Here is a 26,547-nt window from a genome sequence, read left to right as displayed (position 1 = left end):
TTTATATTTATTATATCTGTTTCATAACTTTTATAGAATTTTTGCCTAGATAAACAAATAGAATATATTTACTTTTATATTAAAGAATTTTATATTTTTATAATATTTAACTTCCCGATAAATATAATTAGTAGACAAAATATTTAGAAATCTACAAATACCAGAAATTAGAGATAGGTTTAACCATAATTTGTGTGAAAAGGTCATTAGATTTGAGGACAAGCCCTATCTAAAATGGTTGAAGAATGCTGGTTAATGTTTAAAGAAGATATTCAGGAAGTGAGCAGGCCTTAACAAATAACAATGCTTCGATTAGGAATGAATGGATATCAATAACAACTTCAATGATGATTTAGGAGCTTCGCTGCACAAATTACTTTGATAGAGAACTATGGAAAACCATCCAGAGGTCCTTAAGGAGTGATAGAAGAATCTTTGTAGCTAGGAAAGCCTTTGAGGTTGATGAAGATATGAGAGGGGGTAGACTATTTAACAAACTCAATAATTTCTGCAAATCAAATTTTTTTTTAGAGAGTACCGTCGATACGGTTAGAAAACAACAAAGTTATATATGATCAGGATGATCAAATGTCCCTATGGACTGATTATTATATGAATGTCTTTGAATCTAGAAAACCCACGATAGTTTTTCCGGAAAAATATATTACCTTTCAATCTGCCTCCCATTTTACACTGGCTGAGATATCTGCTGCCCTAAAGAAACTGAAAAATCACAAAGCTCCTGGACCGGACAATATAACGGGGGAACAACTGAAAGCTGCATCAGACGCGATACCACGTTTTCTGCTCATTATTTTTAATAAGGTATGGTCTTCTGGGATAACTCCTAAAGATTGGAACCTATCAACGATGTGCAATTTTCCAAAGATCCCAAATCCCATCAACTTTCGAGAATAAAGGGGTATAGCTCTCACCTCTATTGCGTTTAAGGTCTTTATGGTCTTACCTAAGACACAAATTCTACAAACATCACACAATCTTTTCACGAAATACATCTGTGCCTACCGTCCAGGCAAGAATATCATAGAGCCTTTCCTTACTCACAAAATTATAATTCAAAAATGTGATAAATATAAATTACCTTTTCTTTTTACCTTCATTTCTAATTTCAATTGATATGAACACATTCTCAATTATTGATAGTAACTATCAAGGCTATCATTAAAGATGTTAAACTTAAAATTAGCCACCACCCACCCTTAAAGTAATTAAATTATTTTTGCAGTTCTTGGGTATAGGCTTTTGTTTTGCCCATTTCTTTTTGTCTATTAGCCTATAGACGTTTAAGTAACAGTTCTCGGACTGTTGCGCGTACAAGTACGTGCGGCTTGCCCACAAACGTGTGAAGGGCTCCTCATTTTTCTCCCCTTAATTAACTATCCAGTTTGATGGATTTTTGAGGAAAACCTAGCGTAGCTCTGTTGTATCCACAACTAGAGGGCGAAAACGCTTTTATCACGTAATTTTGGCTTCTGCACATATTTATTAAACATATTTTTTTTATTTTTAATATATATTTTAAAGTAAGTCAAAATTTGATATTTACTATCGAACCCTGCAACCTTAATTTTAAAAAAGGCTTCGGGTTTTAGGTTTGGGTTCAGTAAAATATTGATAATTCGAAGGGTTCTGGTTCAGCCCTGCTTTTAACTAAAAGCCATTTGTTAAAACATATGGTAAAGAAAATTTACGAAATGGGGAACATGGAAAATGAAAAAGGTTTGAATCATTTACATAATTTTATGTGTAAGGCATTCCACAAATAACTATTAAAATATAACAATTATATCTAAATTTATATTTTGTTGTGTATGTCATTATTTAAAAGGTATTTCACAACTATCATTACATACTCTAGAAAATTTGACTAGAACATCTCCTATACAAATTGATCCAGGTAAAATGATCACTGTTTATTTAATAACAATTCTCTTTAGTTCCTGGATTGTCTGATTTTTTGAATCTACAAGTACATAAATTTATTCTTTGAAATTCATAGGAATTGGTATTTTTATATCATTTTAATTAAATTCTGTGAAAATGATCTTTATTTTAATTTCAAAATATATTATTATTATAACATTATTTTTGGTTTAAACAAATTTTTTAATTATATTTAATAATTTAAACATTAATCTAAATTTATAGGAATCCGACGACAAAAGTGCAAATGATATTCCAAATCTATTAAAAGAAATGGACATGGATGATTTTAAAATGATACAAGGTTTAGCAATTATTTTTTACCTTAAGTATAATTTGTTTAAAACTTTTTGGTAAAATTATAAATTTTGTTAATAAATGCCAATGGTATAAGACATCTATTAGTGACAAGGCTAGACAAAAATTTTGAGTTAACTCTTTTTAAAAAGTTGTCATATATTGAGCACTAACAATACTAAATAAATATCTACTTTTTGACTAAAAAGAATCATAACTATATTATCTTTGTTAAAAATTTTGGTCTATCTCAAAATATAATCACATATACTTTATTTTTTTTAATTTATTCCAATATCAAATTTTGATTAAATTGGGTATTAATCCCCAGTTTTTGATAATCAATTCTAATTGGCATTATTTCTTTCTCATAGGCTCTATAAATAAATCATTTTGATTGATTGATATTATGGTGATGACTCAGTAGAAATAACCTGAGAAGTCTGTATGGATAAATTGTGAAAATTACTTTCTTATAAGTATTATTACCAGCATCATCTAAATATGATGTTATTATAACAAGAAAAATACCCTTCGTCATCTTAATTTGGGGAAAAAATGTTGCACTTCAAGAAAAAAAAGTTAGTGCAGGAAATGCTACTGTAATTGCTTTAGTAACTTATTGGGGGAGACAACAACATGTCTATTAGATTCACAACTAATTTTGAAAATAATATTTAGTTAAATAAATAATCAAGTCCAAATTTTATGACCAATTAATATTTATTGTTTAGAACTGTACAAATATAGCTTTATAAGAGACCAATCTGATTTTAGCTATATTTAGTTAGCTTAATATTGACCAACCATATGTTTTGTAAATAGAATAAACCATGAAGGTTATGTTAAACACATAAGGAAATGTGTTTTGCACTCATTGGCAATTCTTAATTTGTTTGTTTTGGCAAGTTACATATTCTATATAGGCAGGCTACATGAAGAACAAATTTATTATGTATTTTTCTCTAATGAAGTGATAGCACACTTGCAGAGAAAATTCAGCCATATGTGAAGCAAAAATGATGTCCTTAATTAATCTGAAATTTTAACCCCCATACACACCCCAAAGATAAGTTCTTGGTACCATAAATTATATACAATGAAAGAAAGTATGAAAAAATGTGACATTTATACAAGATTTATTAATTTATATATCTCATTCACAAGATACCACAAATTGAATTGTTTTATTAAATAAAATACATAGTAATTTTTGCTAAATAAGGCAAATAGTGTCCCCAGCTATTCCAATTTTGAAAAAATAATTTACCTTATTTTATTTTATTTTAAAAAAAAAATTCTACAATTCAAATACTAGCATATAATTTGGATCATATACAATTTAAAATTTTTTTTAATTTATTATCATGTATAAAGTAGAATCATGCATAGACCAAGTCTGATCACTCAGGTTGGCCAGTCTCAGACTTGGTCAGATTCAAACCTCGTCGGACCTGTATCACAAATAAAATTTAAATTATCTTGAGGTCTTCTAAAAGATTTTATGACAATTATCTTCAAAAATAATCAAGAAATTGTATGTTATCCTTCAACGACTTTTCGGGTTTCCTTGAAATGTCCTCCTTTTTTCATTCAGTTTAGTATTGTTAATCGACTAACTAATAGTTATAATCGAAAAATTCGACTAAAAACTAGCCACTAAATTAGTCAACTAAGACTAAAAATTATTTATTTTATTAATAAATCCACCTAAAATTAAAAATATATAAAAGGAGAAAAATTTTTACGCAAATCCACGAAAATGACTTATCGATTAATGTTAGTCGCTAAAGTTTTTAGTCGAGATCAGCTATAAAAAAAATATGGATCAGTAAGTATCTTATATAGTCTTTTTATCTCACTCAAGTTTTCGTTTAATACTTAAAAATTTTCACTTTAAATCTAATATCTTTTATTATGATTTTTTCAATATAATCAAAAAAATAATGCTTCTCGCATAAGAAAAATTCAACAAATTTTATCCAATAATTTTAAGAATTTTTACAATTGTAATTTAATAATAATAATAATATGAACTTTTTATTATCAAAAAAATTATATTTTTTTTTACATACCATAATAATCATATAATTTATTGTTATTATTATTTAATTCCGACCAACTAACAATGTGCAATATTGTTGATTGACGGTTGCCTTATAATTATCTATTAGATCCAGAAAAGTATAGACTCTAGTACAAAGTAACTGTCAATCTAAGTAGTCAAGTAAATAATTTTCAAAAGTAACCTTAAACAAATACTACAAATGTTTTTTTTTTGAGAAAATGGCTCACCAATCATTCATAGTTAGCCCGAATTCGCTGTGACTTTTATAAAATACGCTGTATATTAGTATTCTCCGCCAGGAATTCGCCCTAACTTTGAATGAGGGGTCACCCAGCTATTCAGTTAACACAAATTCGCGGCTAAGTTTTCAAAATATGATGTATTTTTGTTTCGCGTTAACTGTAAATGCGGCGTCGAACTGGGTTTTTATAATCAAATTTTACTTGATATTTCAGAACCTTTTTTTCTTTATTACAAAATCGTTTTTAAGTAGAAAAAATTTTGTAATTTTTATGCATAAAAAGTAATCTTTCCCGATGAAATCACAATTTTTTTTGATCTTTTAACAAAAAAAAGATATTTAATTCTGTGAAACCTTCAAATATATTTTTTTTAACTCAAAATTTTTGGGCAGTTTCAAAATTCTGGATTTTTATAATAATATAAAATATATACATTTTTTTTTATATAGAATTAGGAAATATGTCGCAAAATGATCTCAATAAAAAAATCAAAGAAATTCAACATATCACATTTAAATTAGGCCTCGAGGAATGTAAAAAAATATAATAAAATATATATATACCATTATTGTTACTTTAAAATATTAGAGCTTTGCGCAGACTGATCAAACCGGGTCCGAGATTGGAGCCTTGTTCAAAAAATAAATATATTCTCAGATCAGCTGATAAATAATTTTAAATTTATTGTGCAGGGCTGTTTAATATTATATTTAGAAAAAATAGTAATATGCCGCCATTTTTTTCGATTTTTATTTGACTCAGATCCAGTATGCTTAATTTAATCTTCTTTTTTTTAAATGGTATTTAAAATTTTTGCCAATAAATTAGAACTTTACGAGTATGTATTTTAATATAAAAAATAGAAAGAAAGAGACGTTTTAACGTATTACACATGATAAAACGGTCAGAATTTGTTAAAGTATCGGGTTACTTTTTCTAACTATTAAGTAACAAAGATTAGAAAGAAAAAAAAACAATTAAAATTTTTTAAGTACCTATATTTTAGTTGAAACTTGATTCATAATTTTAATCAACTATAGCTAATGATCTAAAATACTTGTAGTCGAAAACGCGTGCGAGATAAATAATATTAATTCGTTTAGAGAGCACTCCATATAAGCATGTCGTACCATTATCTGATCGTCAAAAACTCGATTATTTAGTAATAAAATTCAAAACGTATTTTTAAGGGACACGTAGCACCTTGGGTTGTAAAATAGTATGAAAAACCCGGGCCAGTAAAAGTAAATTTAATCAGCTGGCTTCCCATATTTTCAATTTCCTTTCAAAACCTTTTACAAAATACAACCACAAATTATTTAGAAATGACCAAATATTTTTTTTAAAAAAAATACCCGAACCTTAAAATAATCAAATTAAATGATTCAGGTTGGGGATAGAAAATTGATTTCATTTCTAAACCTGGGCTCGGTCTAAAAGGTCTCCGGACCGCTCTAGAATTTGGGGGCCATTTTATTTTATTAATATTTTTCGAAAAGCAGTGATCGTTATTTTTCAAGAGAAGTTTTTATGTATTTTACCAACACTGATTACCGGCCATATGATATATGTATATTTTTCCTGGACTTCCATAAATGATATTGTTGTTGGTGAAATACATTTAGTATTTATATAAAATGATATTCATATAAATTTAAAATGCTATAAAAGCTTTAATTATTTTTTTAGCTAAAGAAATATCAAGAGGCATATTGTTGACAATTTTAGACAAGAAATGACATGGTATTTTCCTGGGAAGAATCTTCGCACTCGAACAAAATATATTTTTTTAAAAAGAACATTTTATTAATAACTAATATATATATTTTATAATGTACATTTTTTTCCCTCCCATTAATATTTTATAAATATGTATAATATAATAAATGAAACAATTCAAAAACAAATGTGTATTAAGCCACTGTATAAACTACATTATAATATAGAATATATATAAATATGAAGAATGATATCTTTGTTGTGGTTAATGCTTATATTAAAATTCAGGGTTTTATAATGTTATAAATAAATAGTACTAGTTTATCACAATTCATAATCTCTTAGATAATATATAAATATAATGATGTAAATATCTTAATTTGGAACTATTATTAAATCTTTCAACTTTTCATCCAAATCTTATCCTTAACCGGGTCCAATTTATCCCCATTCTACTATTAAACACTTTAAAAATATGAAATCCAAAAATATATAATAGAATAATTCAATTTAAAAAATATATATAATAATAAACGTTGAGTTCGCGCCATTATAAATTTTAAACAGGTTATTTGACACCAAATATAATTCCCCTTACCCACCTAGATATGACTCGGGAACTTTTGTTTATATTGCGAATTAAATTATTTTTTAATTTTTATGTGTATGCAAAAAATTTATAAAAATATTAAATAATAATTTATCGTTTTTCCATCTCTTTTGACAAAAATAAATTCAACGGAAATTGTGGACATGATTTTCTTTTACTCCTCCCATTAAAACCTTTTAAAAAATATGTTTTTTTTTAAAAAAAATTTAATTATTTTTCAGAAGAAAAAAAACGTTTTCCAACCATTTCAAAAAATCTATCTATTTTTTTGTGAAAGAACAGATTTTTAATAAAATTTTGCCTAAAAAATGGCAAAATCTTTCTAAAACGTAAATCTTTTGTAATTTTCATGCATAAAAAATCTTTCAAGGTGAAATTAAAAATTTTATCTAAAAAAACCCCCCTAAACTCTATTTTTCACTTAAAACCAGAAAGAATGTATAGATTAATGAGATTTCAGACTAACCGTGTATGAGCGTAGACCATTTAATTATTTATCCAATACCTTTAAAAAGTAAATCAAACTGACCGCTTGGCATATCATTTTAGTGGCTGTTTGCCCCATATTTAATTTAAAGATAATCAAACAAATTAATGTTCAAAGTATTTTATTTGAGTTTTATATTTTTAGAATTATGAATTGTGCTAACATACCTAACGATAGTGATGATTTAAATTTAAGTGAAAGGTCTGATGAGGAGTTTTTATCAACACAAAATAATGATTTAGATAAATTTAAAATTTATGCTCTTATATAATTTTATAAATATCTAGATTTCAATGAGACAGATAAATCAAAAGAAGAAGAGAATATCAATAATGAAAAGGAAACCGTTAGGAGAAAAATGGTTTGGAAAAATTGTTTAACAAATTTACGGTTAATTATTCTAAAGTGGAAAGGAGAAATTCCAAAGGTTGATAAAGCTAAAAAAAACCAGTGGAAATGAAATATTACCTCTTATTATTTATGAGTCAAATTTGTAAGCCACTCAATATAACCCCAATAAACCTTTGAATTTATCCAGGCATCATTTTTTATATGTCAATTCAAACTTCCAAGAGCAGGTCTTTACTGGGTCATTAAAACAAGCCAAGATGGCAGATGTTATGACTCAATCGCTGGGAACAAATCATTCATTTATATTAATGATAATGACAAATTGATTCCATTTGGAATTGAAGGCCATGATCCACTTCATAAATTAGACCGCTATTAACCCTAACATAATGTACTTAAATCATTAACTACTAGGCGAATATTTGCGTGGATGAGCAAATTATTCCTTACAAAGGACCCTCAAAAGCTCAAAAAATGGGGCTATAAACTCTTTTTACTATGCGGAGATGATAGCCTCCTGCACAATTTCAAAATATATTCTGGGAAAATACTACCAGCGAAAGGATTCCCTGATGTTGGAGCAAGTGGCAATGCTGTGCTCCGTTTAAAATCTTAAATACCGCAACAAATTAATCATAAATTATTTTTTTATAACTGATTTTGTTCCCCAAATTTGGATGTCGTACTCGCTCAAAGAGGATTATTTTGCGAGGCCACGATCAGAGGTAATCGACTTCCAGATATCAACTTCCCAACAGATCCCTTTGTAAGAAATCATTAGCTCAGCCACGCAAATATTTTCGCCCATAGATAAAGATTTAAGTACATTATTGGTTAAGTTAATAGCTGTCTAATTTTATGAAGTGGGTCATGGCCATCTATAATGAATGATTTGTTCCTAGCGATTGAGAGTCATAACATTTGCTACCTTGGCTTGTCTTGTATTAGTGGCTCAGTAAAGACGTGGAAGTTTGATAGACATATAAAAAATGATTCCTATAAATTTCTCTAATTCATCTCTGGACTATTGAGGTAACATTGAGTGGCATATAAATTTGAATCACAAACAATAAGAGATAATATTTCATTGAGATATATATTATAATAATCCATAGGTTTTTTTATATTTATCAACCTTTGAAATTTATTCTCTCCACTTTGGAATAATTAATGGTAAATTTGTTAAACAATTTTTCTCCTAACATTTCTTTTTCATTATTGATATTCTCTTCTTCTTCTGATTCATATGTCTCACTGAAATCTAGATATTTATAATAGATTATATAAAAACAAAATCAATTCAAACTGATTATCGGGAAAAATGTAAAAAAGGACCGGCCCAATCTTTACCATATGAAGAGGTTAGGAAAAACCTAACGGCTCATTGATCCAAATATAATGATAAGAAGGTTAGATGTAAAATGCCAGGATGCTTATTTACAACAAAAGTATCTTGCAAAAAAATGTGGTGTATATTTATGTTTTAGACACAAGAATAATTGTTTAATAGATTTTCATAAAAATTAAAATGTTTAAACATTTAATATTTGTTGTATTAAAATAAAATTATATATATTGAAATTTTTATCCTTAATTGCATGTGTATAATACGCATATACCGTTCATCTTTTAAGAAATTTAGAATTTTTTTTAAAAAAAGTGAGCCAAGAGATTAGCAATAGTATCGAGAGAAAGAAAAAAATCTAGTTTGGCAAAAAATTTTTCATTCTAACATAGTTCATGCAATGCAGGTTAAATGTACAATTTCTTATAATAGGAAGACCAAAATGGTGTCACCTGATTTGTATGGATACATATTTAAAATGAATAAATATTCAGTCCTAGGTATTATTAAGTAATTGCTAAATAAAAAATAAGACCATTTAAAACTTGAAACAAAACTTTTTTCTTGGTTCAGCTGTCCATAATCCGTTCCATATTTTCGCACGAATGAGAACTTCCCAAGGCGCTTACATCCTGATATGAAAATTTGGTGAAATGAGGTTGTTCGTTATCAGGGTCTTCGTTGATGGACGAGAGAGTGGAACCGGCGAGGGTAAAATGGGAAAAGTGTAACTGATTGTTTTGGTGTTGCTGCAGCAAAGGAAAATTTTGATTTGCCATATTTAACGGTTGTTGAAAGGGCGAATTAACTTTGATTTACAAAAATTTTAATAATAGGATATAGGGAGGTTCTTAAAGCTTCATGAGAATAGGGAATGCCTTAATGACTAGTGGCTGTCAACCGGACAGGTCCAGATCGCTCCACAAAAAAACTTTCAAAAAAGTGATCAGCTGCATTCAGATAGTTTAGAAATCAAATGGAACTATTTTGTCGGTCAAATTGGTCTTGTTCTTGATGTAAATGCAGCTGTTTACGGAAGATTTTTCGGATTGTGAAGTCGCCTAAACTGGCCCTGGCTGACCTTTATAGCTTAAACTTAAATAATTTCTGTCATTAATTTATTCAAAAAAATTATAATACAAATTATATAATTAATATTATGATAAAGTCTCCGTAAGGTAGCCACAAGCTGTTCAAAGTTTTGAGAATAAATTTTTCTCGTTGATTTTAAAAAATGATTTGGTTGGGAAAAGGAAGACAATTAAATAAATATAAATTACTGTTAGTTTGATTGGAAAAGTCGAACCTATTCGAAGAATTCATGCTCTTCGAGTTAGATGACGCGCTACGAGGGGTATTAGGGGGTGTTATGGTGACTGGTAAGCGAGTAAATTTTGTGTCAAAATTACGCGTGTCGGTATCGCTCGTTAGGTAGGGCTTGAAAGGAGGGGTTATCTAAATTTTATAAATGTAAAAAAAAGAAGTGGGGTTAGGTGCTTCCTCAGGCAATACGGGGTTGCTGAGATCATCTATCCAATCTATCAAAAGATTTACAGAACTTTATAAAAAATATAAATCAAAAAATAATTAACCTTTTTGGCAACTAAATCTTCCCAGTTGATGGACTCGAAAAAGGCTTGCCTCATAATCTCTTTGGCATCGTCAGGTCCACCGCCCAATCTTTAATTAAATAGTATAATCGTTTAAAATCAGAAAAATAAATCTTACAAGTATTGATGCTCATGACCGTCAAAAATGGAAAAGCAAAATAAGAGGAAAAACTGGCCATCCTGGATAAGCATGGAAATCGCCATTAAACGGAGAAGAAGTTTAATATCAGTTAATAAAAAAACCACATTATAAATTATAAGCGATAAATATTTTTTTTTAAAAAAGCAAATCATTATATTTAGACCATTTTTTTTTCTATGGTGCCAATTACCAAAGATTTAAAAATAAGAGATAATGAATTTAATCGTAACCCGATATAGACAAAATAGGATTGGTAAATGATTCAATTTTTTAGAAGTCGTTTTTTTAGTAGTATTCATAGTTCAATCTATATTTGGTTTCCTTCTTACAGCCTGGATTCCTAACCCTTAAGAGTTTCCATCGGATAATCTATTTTTAACCTCATCTTTTTCTACCTTACACATTAAATCCCAAGGCCTTAACAGCTAGTGTTGTTAAAAAGTGCGATAAGGGTGGATTTTTAAAAATGACTAGTAAGAATTTAACCAAAATGATATTAAGAAAGCCTAGAGAGATTTTGCTCATAAAGTCGAAAGATTTTGGATTTCATTTCCAAAATATCGTGTTAACATTTATAAAAAGATATAAAATAAACTTATATCGGACAAATATTAATTTTTGATTGATATAATTTAATTATAAAATATTTTTTTTTAGTCAATTCAATTTTTCTAATTTAATAATAGTTTTTAATCAATTTCAGAAAAAAAACTGATGAAATTTAATATAATGAATGCATGTCACATTAATAACATTTTCTCGTGAGTTATTTAAATTATGTATTTAAACCAAATGTCAATCATAATTCACAGACATTTAAATTGGGAAGATTAGAAAAGTTTTAATTGTTTTCTAGTCATCTTTTACAGCATTAAGCATTAATATAATGTGAAAATGAAATAATTTTCAAAAATTAGCATTTATTAAAATTAAATAAAGTAATATAATATTAATGGACGATTAAAAAAACAGGTGTTTTTTGCAATATAGTTTTAGTTAATTAGAAGATGTGGTGTATAAATAACATCGTGATAAATAAATTAATTTTATTGGTCTTTAATATAATATTAGGTTTTATTATACAAAAAAAATCCAATCAAAAAAGCATGCTAAAAAAAATTTAAAGATATATATATATTATATATAAATGAGGTTTTTATCAAAAATTTCTCTATGAAATAAGTAAAATGGTAGCAATATGACAATTTCTCGATAGAATTTTTTTCTATGCGTAATGGGCAATTAAATCTGACAATCAATAGAGAGCCCTCTATTAGATTAGTCCCGTCCGTCTCCAATATTATTTTGGTATTTCATAAGAGAATTGGCATAAACAAAATCTTTTGAGAAAATAAATAATTAAAAAGTCAGTAAATTCTCACAAAAATCGTAAAGTAAAATATTTTTTTTAAAAAAATAAAGGAAAGAGGAAACAAGTAAAAAAAATTCCGTTGAGTATGATAAGATATACACCTAGATTTTAGCTTTAGCGGGTAAATATTCTGAATATTGGCGTAACCCTCCTCCTCAAAGAATGGTTACCCCGCAGACTTTGTTAAAACTCTTTGTCATTTCTGGCAGTCCATCTATGAAGGTCTAGATATAATTTTAGCGTTTTAAGTAAATCGCGCATAAATTTGCGGATTCAAGAAGGAGGCTGGCAACTTACCCCTCCACCCCCCCCCTTCCTTATTAGCCCCGATGGTAAAGGACGGTTTGATAGGGAAAAATAATGGAAACAGAAAGAGTGAAAATCTAATAGAATGCTAAACGTTGATTGATCCAGATATTTAATTGAAATCCCGAATAGAATCTATCCGCTACTGAGTATACCGAGTAGCCGTAAATCCCGGAGGATCGTTTGTAATAACAAATAAAAAGGAAGAAGAAAAATATTTTGACTAGACCTCCTCTCCGGATCCTTGACTAACAAACCAGAGAGTAAAGAACGAGCGGGAACGGAAAGGGTTGACGTTGGGAGCCTAACCGGATGGCTTACGATCATCTGAAACAGCCTTTCGTGATCGCGGTGATGGAATGGTAACCGACCGCAAAGCATTTCGTACATCACCACGCCTAGAGACCACCAATCTACGGCACGGCCGTAATACTCGTCCTCTATAAGCTTGTGTTTTTTTTTTGTAATAATTCATAAATTTTAAAATATAGAGAACTGTTTATAAGAATTTATTATATTTTATTAAATGATCTGAAATTGGCACAACATCCATCTTTTAAAAAAATATATATTACTCATTGATTATAGGTATAAATGTAAATTTCATTCTTTAAGCCAATTTAACACATTTATACTAACCCTTATAAAATAATATAAAATCATACTCTTAAAAGGATCTCTTTGGTTTTATATAAAAGTTGGATAACCCTTATTATATAACCATCTTTTTTTTTCTTTTTACAGTTTAACTAAATGGATAAAAAGCTACAGAAGATATGATATAATATCTTTGAAATTATTGACTTTGAGTAATTTTCTTGTTTCAATTAAGCGATCTTATTCCACCTATTAACGCAGAAAGATGAAAGCATAAAGCCAAAATTCCCATAAATTAAAAATTTCGAGTTAAGATTTAAGAACGATCCCAATTTATATTATATATTACATATAAGAACACTGATCATGATTGCGATGACCAGGCACGTAGTCAGGAAGTTACAGTTGGAAAGGGGGTTAAGACAACAGTTTACCTGGGAGCCAAGATATTAGAAATTAGAGGCTAGTCAGGTTTGAGGCAAAAAATTTTTTTAGTAGGGTCTGCTATGAGGGGTTACGTGCGATAAAGGATGATATTACATTTCGATTATCAAAAAAAAATATCGATCTATCTTAAATTATGTTTTTTCCCTAGACAATTTTGTGTGAGATTTTAGCTATAAAGTATTAACTAGAAGTTGGCGAAGCCCGGCCCAATAAAAAGATTTCGACAGGCCGCCGAGTCAAAGTTTCGAAAATGTTATTGATGTTGGTAATTAGGCAAATTTATGTCCTTTTCCTACATAATAATTTACCGAGGACCGGGTCGGATAACTTACAAAAATTAACGGCCGGGTCGGGTAAAATAATTACGGTTCAGGCCAAAAAAACTCGAGAAGAAAATTTTCTTAGGCCGACCACTATTACTAGCTCATCTATTATGGTGAGCTTATCACAGGACTAAAATTCGACACAAGACAAAAAACCCTGGCGAGAGATTTTAATGGATTCATAGCTGATGAAATAATGAAGATTGGGAATGGGATTTGATAGATTAAATAGCAAATTATTCGATTGGTTCAAAAGAATCGTATAAGAATGATATTTATTCTTCGATTTTCTATTTGTTTTTGGAGTATACTCTCTATATCTCGTGATACGAGAAGGAAGTTTATATGATGCTTTAAATCGATGTGTATATGATATTTAACTGCGCATATTTAAAATGACATATGATCTTATCCTATTTACCTCGGGCGCTAAGTATTCGGGAGTTCCGCAGAATGTCCTAGTTTTATCGCCATAGCTTATGTCCTGCTTGCACAATCCAAAATCGGCGATTTTAATATGACCTTCTTTATCCAACAATAAATTTTCAAGCTTTTTTGTGACAAATTTTTTTTCAAATAAAATAATGTGAACGTATAAAACATGGAAAAATATCTTCTAAAATATTACAGCCATTTTTTTCTAAATTCTTTTGTAAAATATTGCCATGCCCCCCCCCCCTTTTCTCTTCCTTAAACCTTTTTGAGCTACATTTTAGGTTTTTTTATAAATCTGGCAAGAGCACACAAAAAAATGGCGATTGCTTTTACCTTCAAGTCTCGATAAACGATATCGTGTTCGTGTAAGTAACCTATGGCGGTCGTTATTTCGGCACCATAAAATCGACTTCTCTCTTCCGTAAACGTTCTGTCGTGGGATAAATGGGTGTAGAGTTCACCTCCTATGGCGCACTCCAAAACGAAACAAAGTTTGTCCGGTGTTTGAAAGGAATATTTGAGTTGCTATTTTAAAAAATCGTGTTAAATTTAAAAATGTAAAACAATCCCAGATTTTGGCTAGTAGAGGATACGCGAAAATAGTAGCTATCTTATAACTTTGGCCAAATGAAATCGCGATGCCATGGAGACATCGAGCAATAATAAATGGTTTTAATATTCATTCGATTCGACGAATAAGATTATTATTCGATTCATATTTTTGTGGGTATATATAATGACTGAGTTAATAAAAATTGATATAAATTCCCTTACCGGACTATGTTCGAGTAACGTCAAAAAAATAATGATACTTAACAATCTTATATTTTTTTTAAAAAAAAGCATAAATTATTCAAGATAATTTGTCAGATCTAAGCTGTCAAAGTAATGATTGGCATCTTATTTACAGTTAAAAAGGGATGATTGCTTTGTTGTAAGACTTGGTTTTCGGTCAAGGTGTGAGCAACTTCGTCCTATGATATTTTTATTATTAAAAAAATGTATTTATAAGTTAAAATGATTTACAAAAAAATTAAGAGCCATATTAGACCCTAAGCGTGCATATAAATGCTGTTTGATAAGTACATGTATCGTGGCGAATATGCTCAAAATATAAAGGTGTTCGTCGATTAAAACGTCGGAACATCAATTATCTCATAGGAAATCTCAATAACACATGCCATAAATATTAGACGACTCCTCCTACCATCTTTGAGCGATGTCCAGGATTATATAAGATCTAAAGCCCTGCAACAACCCGTAAAATCCGCCTGAAGTCGGATTGAACCGGTCCCTGACCTATTTTTAGCTAAAACTAAATAGGGCCGCCCTCGTTTTAGATTGATTACTATTTCGGGCCAGATATCTATTTCCTTGCCGCAATTTTATACCACGACGTAGCAGGGTTCTAAATCGCAAAGAATATAGGTTCGGTTTAGGTTCAGATAACAATATTGGTTGATGGTTTAGGTTAGCAAAAACTAAAAAATATTCGTTCGGTTTAAACCTTTTCGTATACAAGAGTAACAGAATTATGTTTCATAATAAAAATAATATTATGCCGTAACAATTAAAATATTTTCATGCTTCTCTTCTGTCAAATTACGTTCTATAAGGAGGAAGAATAAATTTTATGGATAGCTAATTCGTCAAATAACGATTACAGAAATATATTAAAAATTAAAAATGACTATTTATCAATTAAAAATAATTAATCATCTTTAAAATCGAGTTAAAATATAAGACATTTTAGAGGTTCGGTTCAGGATTATCAAGTTCGGTAAATAATGGATAATACCGGTTTAACGGTTCGGTTTGAGCGCGTGCCTAAAATGAATGAATTTAATTAAACTTTCGAAATGATTTGCTTCTTATCCAAAATTTTGAGAGCGTACAATTTGCCCGTCGTCTTTTCCTTGGACAATATAACTTTCCCGAAAGTGCCCTGACCCAAGGTTTGCAGGAATTGGAAATCCATCAAATCCTGTCATAAATATGCGCAATTTTTTTTAAAATAATAAATAAATCAATCGTAAACTTTTATTTAAAAAAAACTTTTTATGTATCCAAAATTTTATCATTTTACTAAAAAGTGACATAAAATATGGAGGGGAATATCCTCGTATAAATCTATAATAAATGCAAAATTATTTTAAATAGCATTTTAATGTCATTTAAAAAAAAATGTATTTATCATAATTAGATGGGGAATTTATTTATTTTTTATATATTTTATAAAAAATAAATTTATAAACAAGAAATGAAAAAGGGGGGAGGGGGGGGGGGTAGATAGAATTTACATCGATTGTAATTTTAAGTGGAAAATAGTGCGCAGGCGTCTAAAAATTCTCCATCACTGAAACCATGAGTATTACGAGCCGATACAGCCGTTTTGGAATTGGCTCAAAATCGGCTTAAAATGGATAGAATCCAAACACCACTATAAAATTATAATAAATAAGAGTTCACTATAGTAAATTGTTAGCCTAAATTTTGTATAATTTATTATAATGTTTCACCATGTCAAACATCTGCATTTCTGATAACCCCCCCCCACCCCGAAGAAATCTTAATATAGTTAGTCGAATTAGATGATTGGCGGCTCTTGGAAATTTTTAAGAAGGTTTCTAAGCCAGGGGTTCCTAATTATTTTTAAAAGGCCAGGACCATCAAAAAATTCTAAGATAAATTGCCGGGCCATTAATAATTTTTTATTAAAGAAATCGACATAATATTGCCTTTTTCATGCTTTAAAGAAAAATTCAAAAAATTTTTAACCCGGGTCCAGGCCGAGACAGGGCAACCCGGCCCGGAATCGAACTGGCCTCGTCATTTTTTTTTTCACGCGCTTCACTAATTATTACAAAAAAAATACAATTATCGAGGATAGGAAAAGCGAAAATATATAAATAAATTAATTTTTAATGATTATAATTATGTATAAAAATCGATAAAAAAATAATTAACTTGAAAAAAGAACATTAAGTGATTATTTAATTTTTTTTTAAAAAAGGAACATTTTAATATAGAATTAAGAGATAAGATGAGGTGAGGTGACAATTTTTAATTAATAAATGAAATAATAAGTTTTTATTACATCACAAATAAATTACGTTTCTTTTTTAAATGAATTTCTAATAATAATAATTATAATAATAATAATAATAATGAAACAAAAATTATTGAGTTTTCAGGTTAAGTTATATTTCGAATTTTCGATTATGTTTTAAACATAAATCAAATCTATTTAGCCACTAACATCAACAAGCCAAGTGTTTATAAAATAAAAATAAAATCAAAACCGGAGTCACATACTAAAAAATATTATTTCCAATTTGGTTATCAAGGACTGTTAAATTATCGTTTGATTATGTTTTAAACATAAATCAAATCTAGTTGCTGTCACTCACATCTACAAGTCAAGTGTCTATATTTTAAAAAAATTCGCAAGCCGGAGTCACATACTTAAAAATAATTTCAATTTAGGTTTGAATACCCCCAAGGACAGATCTCCGTTCACCCCAAAAATAGTTAAGGGGTGGGGGGGGGGATAAGGTTAGGAATATATTTCTTATTTTTTTAACGCGGAATATTTTTGTCCGGCCAGGGTTGCTAAATCACGCTAAATGGAAAAGATTGGCACATTTTTTTTTAAAATGTCAGCCATTCTTTTTTTTTAAATCTTATTTATAAAAATATATTGGCAAATCATATTTTTCTTTCTATCTTTCCTTTTTCATCTATTCTCCTTCTTCGTTGTTGTTAGTTACGCGGCTCTAGTCAAACTATCACCCCCCCCCCTCCACATTTAGAATATAAATAGTTAAAAAATCCGGAATGAATTTCTTTTAAGATATATAAACAATTTCATTATTACTAATTAAGTTTAGAGGTCGTTTCTGCTACAACATAATATTATTTTAGTTAATAAAATCTTAATCAAGTCATTTGTAAAAAATAAACCCAAATCGGGGCTTTTTAAACAACCCTACATTCGCTATTCTTGGGGAAGTTCTGAAAACTATTAGTACTAGTTTCCAGGCTTCGAAGAAAAAAAAATTTACAAAAAATCAATTTGTGATTTCAAATCGTGAAAATATTTTTAAGCACAAAAATAGATTGTTTTTTACAGAAAAGATTAGGAATATTAGGTAAGATTTAATCAAAGCATCCTGTTCGAACATTCTCGAAATAAATTTTTTTTTTCAGTAGTCATAAAACTTTGAGGATTTTATCAGAGACTCGCAGAGGTACCATTTTCACGTCCCAGCCCTGCCTTAATTTTTTTTTAAATTTAGGCCCGGGTTTTGGCTCGACCTGGCCCGAGCGATATAAAATATTCGGCCCGGCATGGTTATATTTAAATAAATTAAAATACGGCCAGGCCCGGCTGCAGATCTCTGTATTTTATTGAAAGAGCATTTCAAACTCTGCATGTTTCGAATAACGCTTTAGCTTTCATTAATAGAAATAAAAATTTAAATTGTTTTTTGCCCTTTAGCTCTTTTAACACTTCAATAATTTTTGAATCCTTAACTGATTTAAATTATTTTCATCTATTTACAAAATATAGCAATCTCCGATTTTTTTATAAAAAATTATTTCTCTCTTTCTTTCATTTCTTTATTTCCTTTTTACCTTCTTTCTTACAGTAAAATGAAAATATATATTGGACATATTTTTGATACCACAGTGTGGTAACCCAAGGCCCGGCCCACAAATTATTTGGAGCCCGGAAAATAATTTGCGCAAGTTGTCTTGCCCACGGATCCCAGAATTTTTTTTCTGGATTCTGATCGGGCCGACCTATAGTATATGCATGGTAAAATTTACCGATACGGATTGGGTGGTAACGTAAGGCGTATAAGTCTATTTATGATAGGGTGTCCGATTTAAATCACTCCGATTTTTTAAATCAATGATATAAATCAAAACTTGAAATAGTTAAAGTTAAGGATTTATACAAACAAAATCTAAATTAAATAACCAAATTGCCCTAGTAATCACTACTTGTTAGAGAAAAAGGTTTATTTTCTATTCCAATTTTTTGACATAGTAGAAAAATCCTAATCACAATAGTGAAAAATAATTTAATATTCTACGAAACTAATTTAAAAAATAAACACAAGAGATCGCCCTCCATCTCGTTTCAGTTCGAAACAAACTGATTATTTCTTGAAATACTTTGCCACCACACTAACTATTTGTTCCCGGAGACCTTTTATTTTCCAAATCTATTGATAGTAGATTTTAATAAATGAGCACTACACCTAATGTTGTTAAACGGCTCGTTTTGAGCCGATTTTTAAAAACGGCTTACTCGATATTTCATCCAGAAAGATATTACGCAAGCCTAAAGATTTTGCTAATATAAGGAACAAAGGTCTAGATATATATTATCGACATCTCAAGGCTTGGGCAATATTTTTCTGGCGAAAATATTAAATTAGCCGTTTTAAAAAATCGGCTCAAAAAGTCGATTCATAGGTTATTATATAATTTTCAATATTTCTTTCCAAATCATCCCTCATTTTTTGTCATATTAGCTGCATCGATCGGCACTTTATTATAAAAAAAATATATCAAATTACAAACAATTATTTAATTTTTCAAACAAATTCCTGACTCATTCCCTTGAGCATTAGTCCTTTACTTGAGAGATAATATTAAACCGAAATTTTGAAGAAAAAAAATACTATATTTCACAATCTTAGCTCATAATTGTTTAATTGAAATTTTTAATTATTTTTAATCGATTTTAAATCGCGAATTAAATAGCGAATTAAATGGAAAAAATGGCCGATTTCTGCCATAGCGCGAAAAGGGTCAATTTATTTGTTCAGGTTCTTTGCGTTTCCATTAACATATAATTTACGTAAAATTTCAAAATGATTCAGAGAATCCAAAAGTGTATTTTTAACATATATTTTCTATCTGTTTTGGTGCATGTACAAAACATACGAAACTTAAATCAGTCTAGGGCATAAAAAAGCAGAAAAACGGTTTTAATTTTCAAATAGAGGAAATTTAGTTCTCGTTTAAAAAAAACCTTTAGAAATTCGTGATTCTGAATTTAAAGATAAATCCAGTAAACCATTTTCCTTTATCAAAAAAAATAAAATAGCTTGTTTACGATTGATCAGCTGTTTTGCTAGCGATTTGACGTGTCTTTTCAGTCAGATAGGTATGAACAAAATGGACGCTTCGCTTTCGAAAAAAGTTTGGCATGAAGACGTAAGTTGAACTGGAGAAGTGATTTTATGTCTCCCAAACTCGGTGTGGTGGTTCAAATATTTGCATTGGTAGAGTTAATGAAAATGGAGGGGAAAATGAATTTAATGATAAATTATAGCCAATATTTGCTTTGGCGGGGATTTTATATTAAAGTTCTTTTTAAAAATATTGGGTATCGGTTTTATAAGCCATGCCGAATGTGTTAAATAAATTGTTAACCGCGTAGTGAAACAGAAAACTTTAGATGGAAAGGCGGATGGGGAAGTGGGGGCGGAGGGGTTTGTCAAATATCAAATCATATGCCTCCACGAAGTTTTATATGATACATATTATGGAAAATATTATTTTTAAAACCATTTTCTTCCTGGGTTTGGGTGAAGGATTTTTCATGTAAGCCTCTGTTTCTTCGGCCCCGAGTTTATTGGACACGTTGTTAATAGCTTCTATCCAAGATTCCCTGTGGATATATTATAATTATTAAAAAAATGAATTATTTACGATTATATATCGAAGGGGTTTATGTTTAGCAAATTTAGAGTCATTCTTTATCGACCCGGGTTTTTTCAAAAAATTTCGATGATTTATTATAGAACGCGTTATAAACTGTACGACCTACCAGCGTGGCGCAAGTTGAAAGACATTTCAAAATGGCTAAAAATGTGATTTTTTTCTTTCTTTCTTTATTTCGGGGAATGCAACAGTAATGAATTTAAATTTGAGTTTTTTAAAATAAAATTTTGACATTTTAAAAGTATCGGAATGGTGTCTTAAAATCATTTCAAATAATTGTATCGGTATTTAGGTAATTTATGGCCATGTATCCTTTCAATGTATCTGTATCTAGATACATTTGAAAAGTAATATTTAACAACTCGGCGCTATACACGTACTAGAATATAATATTACGACATATGAGATCATTCAATACTTTTTTTATCGCGCCATGAATAATTTAAAAATTTGCTAAAAACACCAGATTAACTTCTACATTTTACAAAAATTAAATTTAATAGATTTTGTTGTATTTAGGTAAAGGAAAAAAAGAACAAAAAACTTGGTATCCCCTCCCCAATGACAGACGATGCATTTATTAAAAGTGTACATCAATGAAAACAGCTGGGGAGGCCATTTTGATATATAATTATTAAAAATTTTTAACGAGAGGCCAATTTTATTCTTATGTCTGACAAGAATAAATTATCAAAGAATTGCCCGATCATCGAGATAATAAGGAAGCAAGTTATCAATTTAATAGAATATTTTTACTATATGGGTTACCAAAATGGCGGGTCCAGCTGATTTGCATTCAACGTCGCTTTCAAATGCATTATTATGAATGCATCGTCAATCTAGGTATTATTATATGTCATTGCCCCTCCCCCGTCCCCCGCGCAAAAAAAAATATATAAAATAATCGAAAAATTCATTTACCCCCTTTTCTTTTTCTTTTTAAAAAATGATTCACCGAAAATTGTGCATTTTAAAATTAAAGCGTTTATTTTATAATTTTTAAAATATTAAAATAATTTTTTTTTTGGACTTAAAAATACCCAGTTTTTTTTTTAAAGTTTATCGACTTCAAATTTAAAAATGTCGGGTATTATTTTATTTTTTTTTAATTTTCTATTTTTGGTCATTCATGCGCCTCGATAAAAAAAAATTGCTTTTAATTGGTTTAAATACTTTTGGCAGAGTTAAGCCAGCTGATATGGTAACCCCCCTATATTTTTGCGGAGACCTGTAGATCCACTGGCCCCGAAATAATATTCTTCAATAATTTCGGGTCTTGCTTTATCAAAAAACTCAAACCCAGTCCGGACTTGAAAATGTATTTTAAAAAATGGTCGGAGCAAAAAATCCGGTCCGACACGGTTTATTCGTCGGATAGTTGAGCATTGCTTGTCATTTATATATTTCATTTATTAAGGATTAGGCTTCTTTTTTTCAGAGAAGGATACTTTGTTTCCTCGTCCTATACCTAACACGACTAAGAACGCGTTATGTTCAAGCGGTGTGTTTTTTTACAAAAAAAAAGCCAATAAATAGGTATAAATTTATAAATATGGAGCGTTACGATGATAACCCTATGAAAAAATTTAAAAAACACATGTTGCGATGCGTTGATAAAAAAAATAAGCGATACTATTATAAAAATAATAGCCAATTCGTTTAAAAAAAATGATTATTGTGAATCAGCTGTAATAAACGCAATGCTTGAAGATAACGCGTTTACTATAAATGCAGCGCAAGTTAGTTATGAAATTAGCGAACTAGTTTATTCGCAAGTCTGAGCATTTTAAAACGAATATTCCGAAATTAAGTCCGCGATAATTAAATTAGTTATCAATTTTAGTATTTGATGCCATTTTGAGCTAAATAACTTTAAAACGAAATTCGGAACTAATTTAGCCGAGCTAAAGACGAGGTATAAATGGTAATAATTAAAATAGGATATTTTGTCAAATATGTCGATCAATCATAATTTATATGAATGAGGCGTTGCGCATACAAAGGGTATCTCCAACGTCATCGCAACTAATAAGCCACTTTTTAAATAATTTGTTGTTTTGTTTAAAAAAAATGCAGCGAAAATATTGATTCGATTAAAGTGTTGTTATGCAATTTTTTTTATTTTCAAGGTTATTTCTTTCTTTTTTTTTGAAATTTGATTATTACCATTAGGGGAAGGAAAATAATAAATTAATATGTATTATGATGATATTAAAAAAAAACATTTGCTCAATTTAGTTCGTGGAGAGCAGGAGTCAATCAAACCATCGATCAATCTTAGCTCTCGAGTAATTGCATGTTTTGTTCTCAATAATGGCAACTTTACGCCAATCCATTCCAAGGAAGGCATTATTAAATATTAAAAATCAGAATTTTTGATATCATTTTAGATGAGGATTACGATCTTTCATTCATTTCTTCTCTTTCTGCCAGGCACAAATATTTTCGAATGAGTAGTCATAAATTATTTATTATCAATTATATATTTTTTTAAAAAAAATTTTTTATCTAGTAATGGTTGTTTGTTGAATTATCAAAATAAATTTATATATAATATTTTGGTTAAAATCATAATTCAAAAACAAAATTTTTATTATATTTTTTAAATCAAACCCAGAAAACAGTCAAAAAAATGAGTTTGCTAAAATCAAATGTTGGAAAAATGAAAAATTAAATTACTAACGTTTTGGTGAGTAGGTCTAGGTAGGTCTGTAAGGTTATGTCTCAAAAAATCATTTTTAAAAAATTCTAAAAGTTTTAAAACTTTCAAAAGTTTTTTTTTAATGACATCGTAAATTTAAATTTTTGAAATTTTCTAGAAAAGTTTAAAAAGTTTGCGAATCAATTTTTTTTTTGATATTTTGGACACAACCAGAATGAATGTAGAAAATTCGAGATAAAGGCAGATTGAGGGAGGGTATGTAAAATATTTTCTACCTGGCCCATCCAATAATTTTATGAGATTGTTCAGCCCTGCCTGTAGAAATTTATTATAAAGGGAAGGAGTAATAAAAGTCATAAATCATCTTTAAAAAATAATTGTGAAGCTTCCAGCATGGCCAGTACAAATATTTTAACATTCTTGGATTATGCACAACTTTTATTAGGAATTTCAAAAAATGAGTTAGAGATGATAGCATAAGATAAAAATAAAATAATTTTTATGATAAGAAAAAAATTTATGATGCTAATGAATAGCATCACAATTTAAATTGAAGAGGTCAAAGATAATGATTGATAATTAAATATATAACAGCAAACTTGCAGACCTGTTTGGTAATTACAGCCTCACCTGGTGCCAGTTTTAAATAGTTAAAAACTCCAAGCCATGCTTGAAAAAATAAAATTATAAACCTGGGGTGAATCAGGGCATCAGGCTGATTTTAGAATTTTGCAAAATAATAATTTAATTTTCTGTTTATATTTTCCTTTCTTTCTTTTTTTCTTTCTACAAAATACAAGCAAAAAAATAAATAATCACAAGTAACAGAATATTTTTAAAACTTCAGGCCTGGACTAAAATGAATTTTTAAAAAAATTTAAAAAATCCAAGCCAATCTAAAAATTAAAAGTACTCAGGCCAGGCCAAAGAAGTTTTTTTAAAAATATGGGCTGGGCAGTATAATAAGGTGTCTAATTAATATTTTTTAAAAAATTTATTTATTTGATATTCTTTTGTAATGAAAAAGATAAATAAAAATATTAGTAAACATGTCAAAAAAAATTAAAATGAAAGATTAAATCATCATCATAGTAAAAAATATCCCCTTCCAACTCTTACATGGTCCAGATCTAATACTTGGGATAGGATTTTTTAAATAAAATAAATAAGAAAAAATAGACTGAGATGGTGTGGGAATGCTGAACAAAAGATGAATGGGTGAAGAGATAGAGACCAGCAATTCCATTTTTTAGGCACAAGCCAACTTATATAAATGTTTAAGCCTGAGCCCAGCTCAAAATATTTTAAAATTTATAGGCCCAAGTCATGATCCAAAATTGTAATAAAAATATAAACATATCTTTAAGAAGATGAATGAAACAATAATCAAGTGTTTTGCTTTTTTCTTATCATAGATAAATTATAATTATAATTTTATTTTGATAAAACTATAAATAACATCGGCCTAAGTCTGGTTCATGAAAATATTTTTTAATTTTTTGGCCTAAGTTCAAATTTCAGGGCTTTATAAAGAGATGCACTAAAGTAATGAGATCAAGGTCACAGGAAGAAGGGTGACAGAGGGAAAATTGCCTAATTTAGATAAACTGGAAGAAAACCATTTAATAATGAAAAGAATTTATAATCGAATGTAGATATATATTATTTTATATGTAAATTATTTTTTATATTCCAATGATTGGTTTCTAATTATTATTTTAAGTTTTTAAAAGCTAATGGCATTTAATAAATTCAATCATTTTAGTTCAAAAATTACAAATTAATTATAAAACCTGTCTTCAGGAGATTGTGTGCTAAATGTTCTTTCAATTATTGATGTCATGAGTAATCCTCTTATAATAAAAACGTTAGGTTTTGGTTTATCGGATGTCATAATTTGGCAACCTTAATTTTTAAAATATAATATTATATTTAAGTTTTGCTACCTTTAACAGTGAAATTGTTTAAAGGGTCATTTAAATTATGAGTAGGCCTATTTTTAAATCCAATTAAACTGCAATCTTCTAAGAGAAAAAAATATCGTAGTCTCCAATTCTTTATGTGCTCTCCTATATAATAATAAATTTAAATCATTTCAAAAAAATTATATAAAACCCCTTTTCCATAGAAAACCTTCTTTAACAATGCCTTTGTCATGATTACCATTTTTGAATATATCATTATTTGAAATGTGGTTTTCCATAATAATAATTACTTATGAATTATGATACAGCATTTTACAATTTACTGGGAATGATTTTCAAAAGTAACATTTTAATAAGATGGATGTAAGCAACTAAAAATGTTAGTAATAGTTTATTTATCTGTTTTACTATATCAGCTGGTACTTAAAGAAATGTGATTAATAAAAAAAAAGATTATTAATAATATTGTATATTATTTTCGAAATTTATAAGATCTTAAGATTAACAATTTTATAAGATTCAAATATATATTTTGATTTGATATATCCCTAAAACCAGCATTATTGTGGACAGGAATCGTAAAAATTGGATCAGTCATTTATTAAATGTTTTAATTTTGGAGTTTATTTTAAAATCTATGTAAACCTTTTGTTAAAATAAATATGTGACCAGTGAAAGCTAGTTGTTAAAAAAACACATATGATTTTCACATTTATTTCATATTCAATTTATAACATCCTACACTCATTCTACCTTATAAAATAAAATATACAATAAAAAGAAATCAACTAATATGTCATTTTAATTTATTTTCTTGCATTTTTAAAACTTTTTTTTTTAAAATGATATTCAAAAAACAATTATACAAGTTTTTATGCTAATGACATTCAGAAAAGAATTATACAAGTTTTTATGTTGTTT

At 28.7% G+C, this 26,547-nt stretch overlaps 2 protein-coding genes across 4 annotated transcripts; one reads left to right on the top strand and one right to left on the bottom strand.

The window, feature by feature from the left end:
• The first annotated feature begins 1,219 nt into the window (after nt 1-1,219).
• On the top strand, nt 1,220-6,694 carry LOC135922170 (protein lin-52 homolog). Of its 2 annotated transcripts, XM_065456597.1 has the most exons (7): nt 1,220-1,480; nt 1,546-1,740; nt 1,850-1,918; nt 1,959-1,990; nt 2,170-2,248; nt 5,001-5,084; nt 6,241-6,694. In XM_065456597.1, the coding sequence occupies exons 2-7, from the start codon at nt 1,695-1,697 to the stop codon at nt 6,288-6,290; spliced, it is 360 nt and encodes a 119-aa protein (XP_065312669.1). In that variant the 5' UTR covers nt 1,220-1,480; nt 1,546-1,694; the 3' UTR covers nt 6,291-6,694. The 2 variants fall into 2 exon arrangements, with proteins under 2 accessions (XP_065312669.1, XP_065312668.1); XM_065456596.1 differs by having other exon boundaries at nt 1,220-1,740.
• Nucleotides 6,416-25,970, bottom strand: LOC135922169 (RAC-alpha serine/threonine-protein kinase-like). Of its 2 annotated transcripts, XM_065456594.1 has the most exons (13): nt 25,817-25,970; nt 25,648-25,770; nt 25,495-25,606; nt 20,884-20,986; nt 16,148-16,279; nt 15,204-15,269; nt 14,629-14,820; nt 14,282-14,410; nt 12,723-12,940; nt 10,656-10,743; nt 10,344-10,518; nt 9,621-9,871; nt 6,416-7,053 (listed from the first exon to the last, which is right to left on the bottom strand). In XM_065456594.1, the coding sequence occupies exons 1-12, from the start codon at nt 25,902-25,904 to the stop codon at nt 9,633-9,635; spliced, it is 1,665 nt and encodes a 554-aa protein (XP_065312666.1). In that variant the 5' UTR covers nt 25,905-25,970; the 3' UTR covers nt 6,416-7,053; nt 9,621-9,632. The 2 variants fall into 2 exon arrangements, with proteins under 2 accessions (XP_065312666.1, XP_065312667.1); XM_065456595.1 differs by lacking the exon at nt 25,648-25,770 and having other exon boundaries at nt 6,418-7,053; nt 25,817-25,932.
• Between the last annotated feature and the right edge of the window lie 577 nt (nt 25,971-26,547).

Source organism: Gordionus sp. m RMFG-2023, chromosome 1, assembly GCF_954871325.1.
Source record: "Gordionus sp. m RMFG-2023 chromosome 1, tfGorSpeb1-WG-v2, whole genome shotgun sequence".
Taxonomy (NCBI): domain Eukaryota; kingdom Metazoa; phylum Nematomorpha; class Gordioida; order Chordodea; family Parachordodidae; genus Gordionus; species Gordionus sp. m RMFG-2023.
Note: the sequence above shows the minus strand (reverse complement) of the source record. Positions and strands in the feature narration are given on the sequence as shown.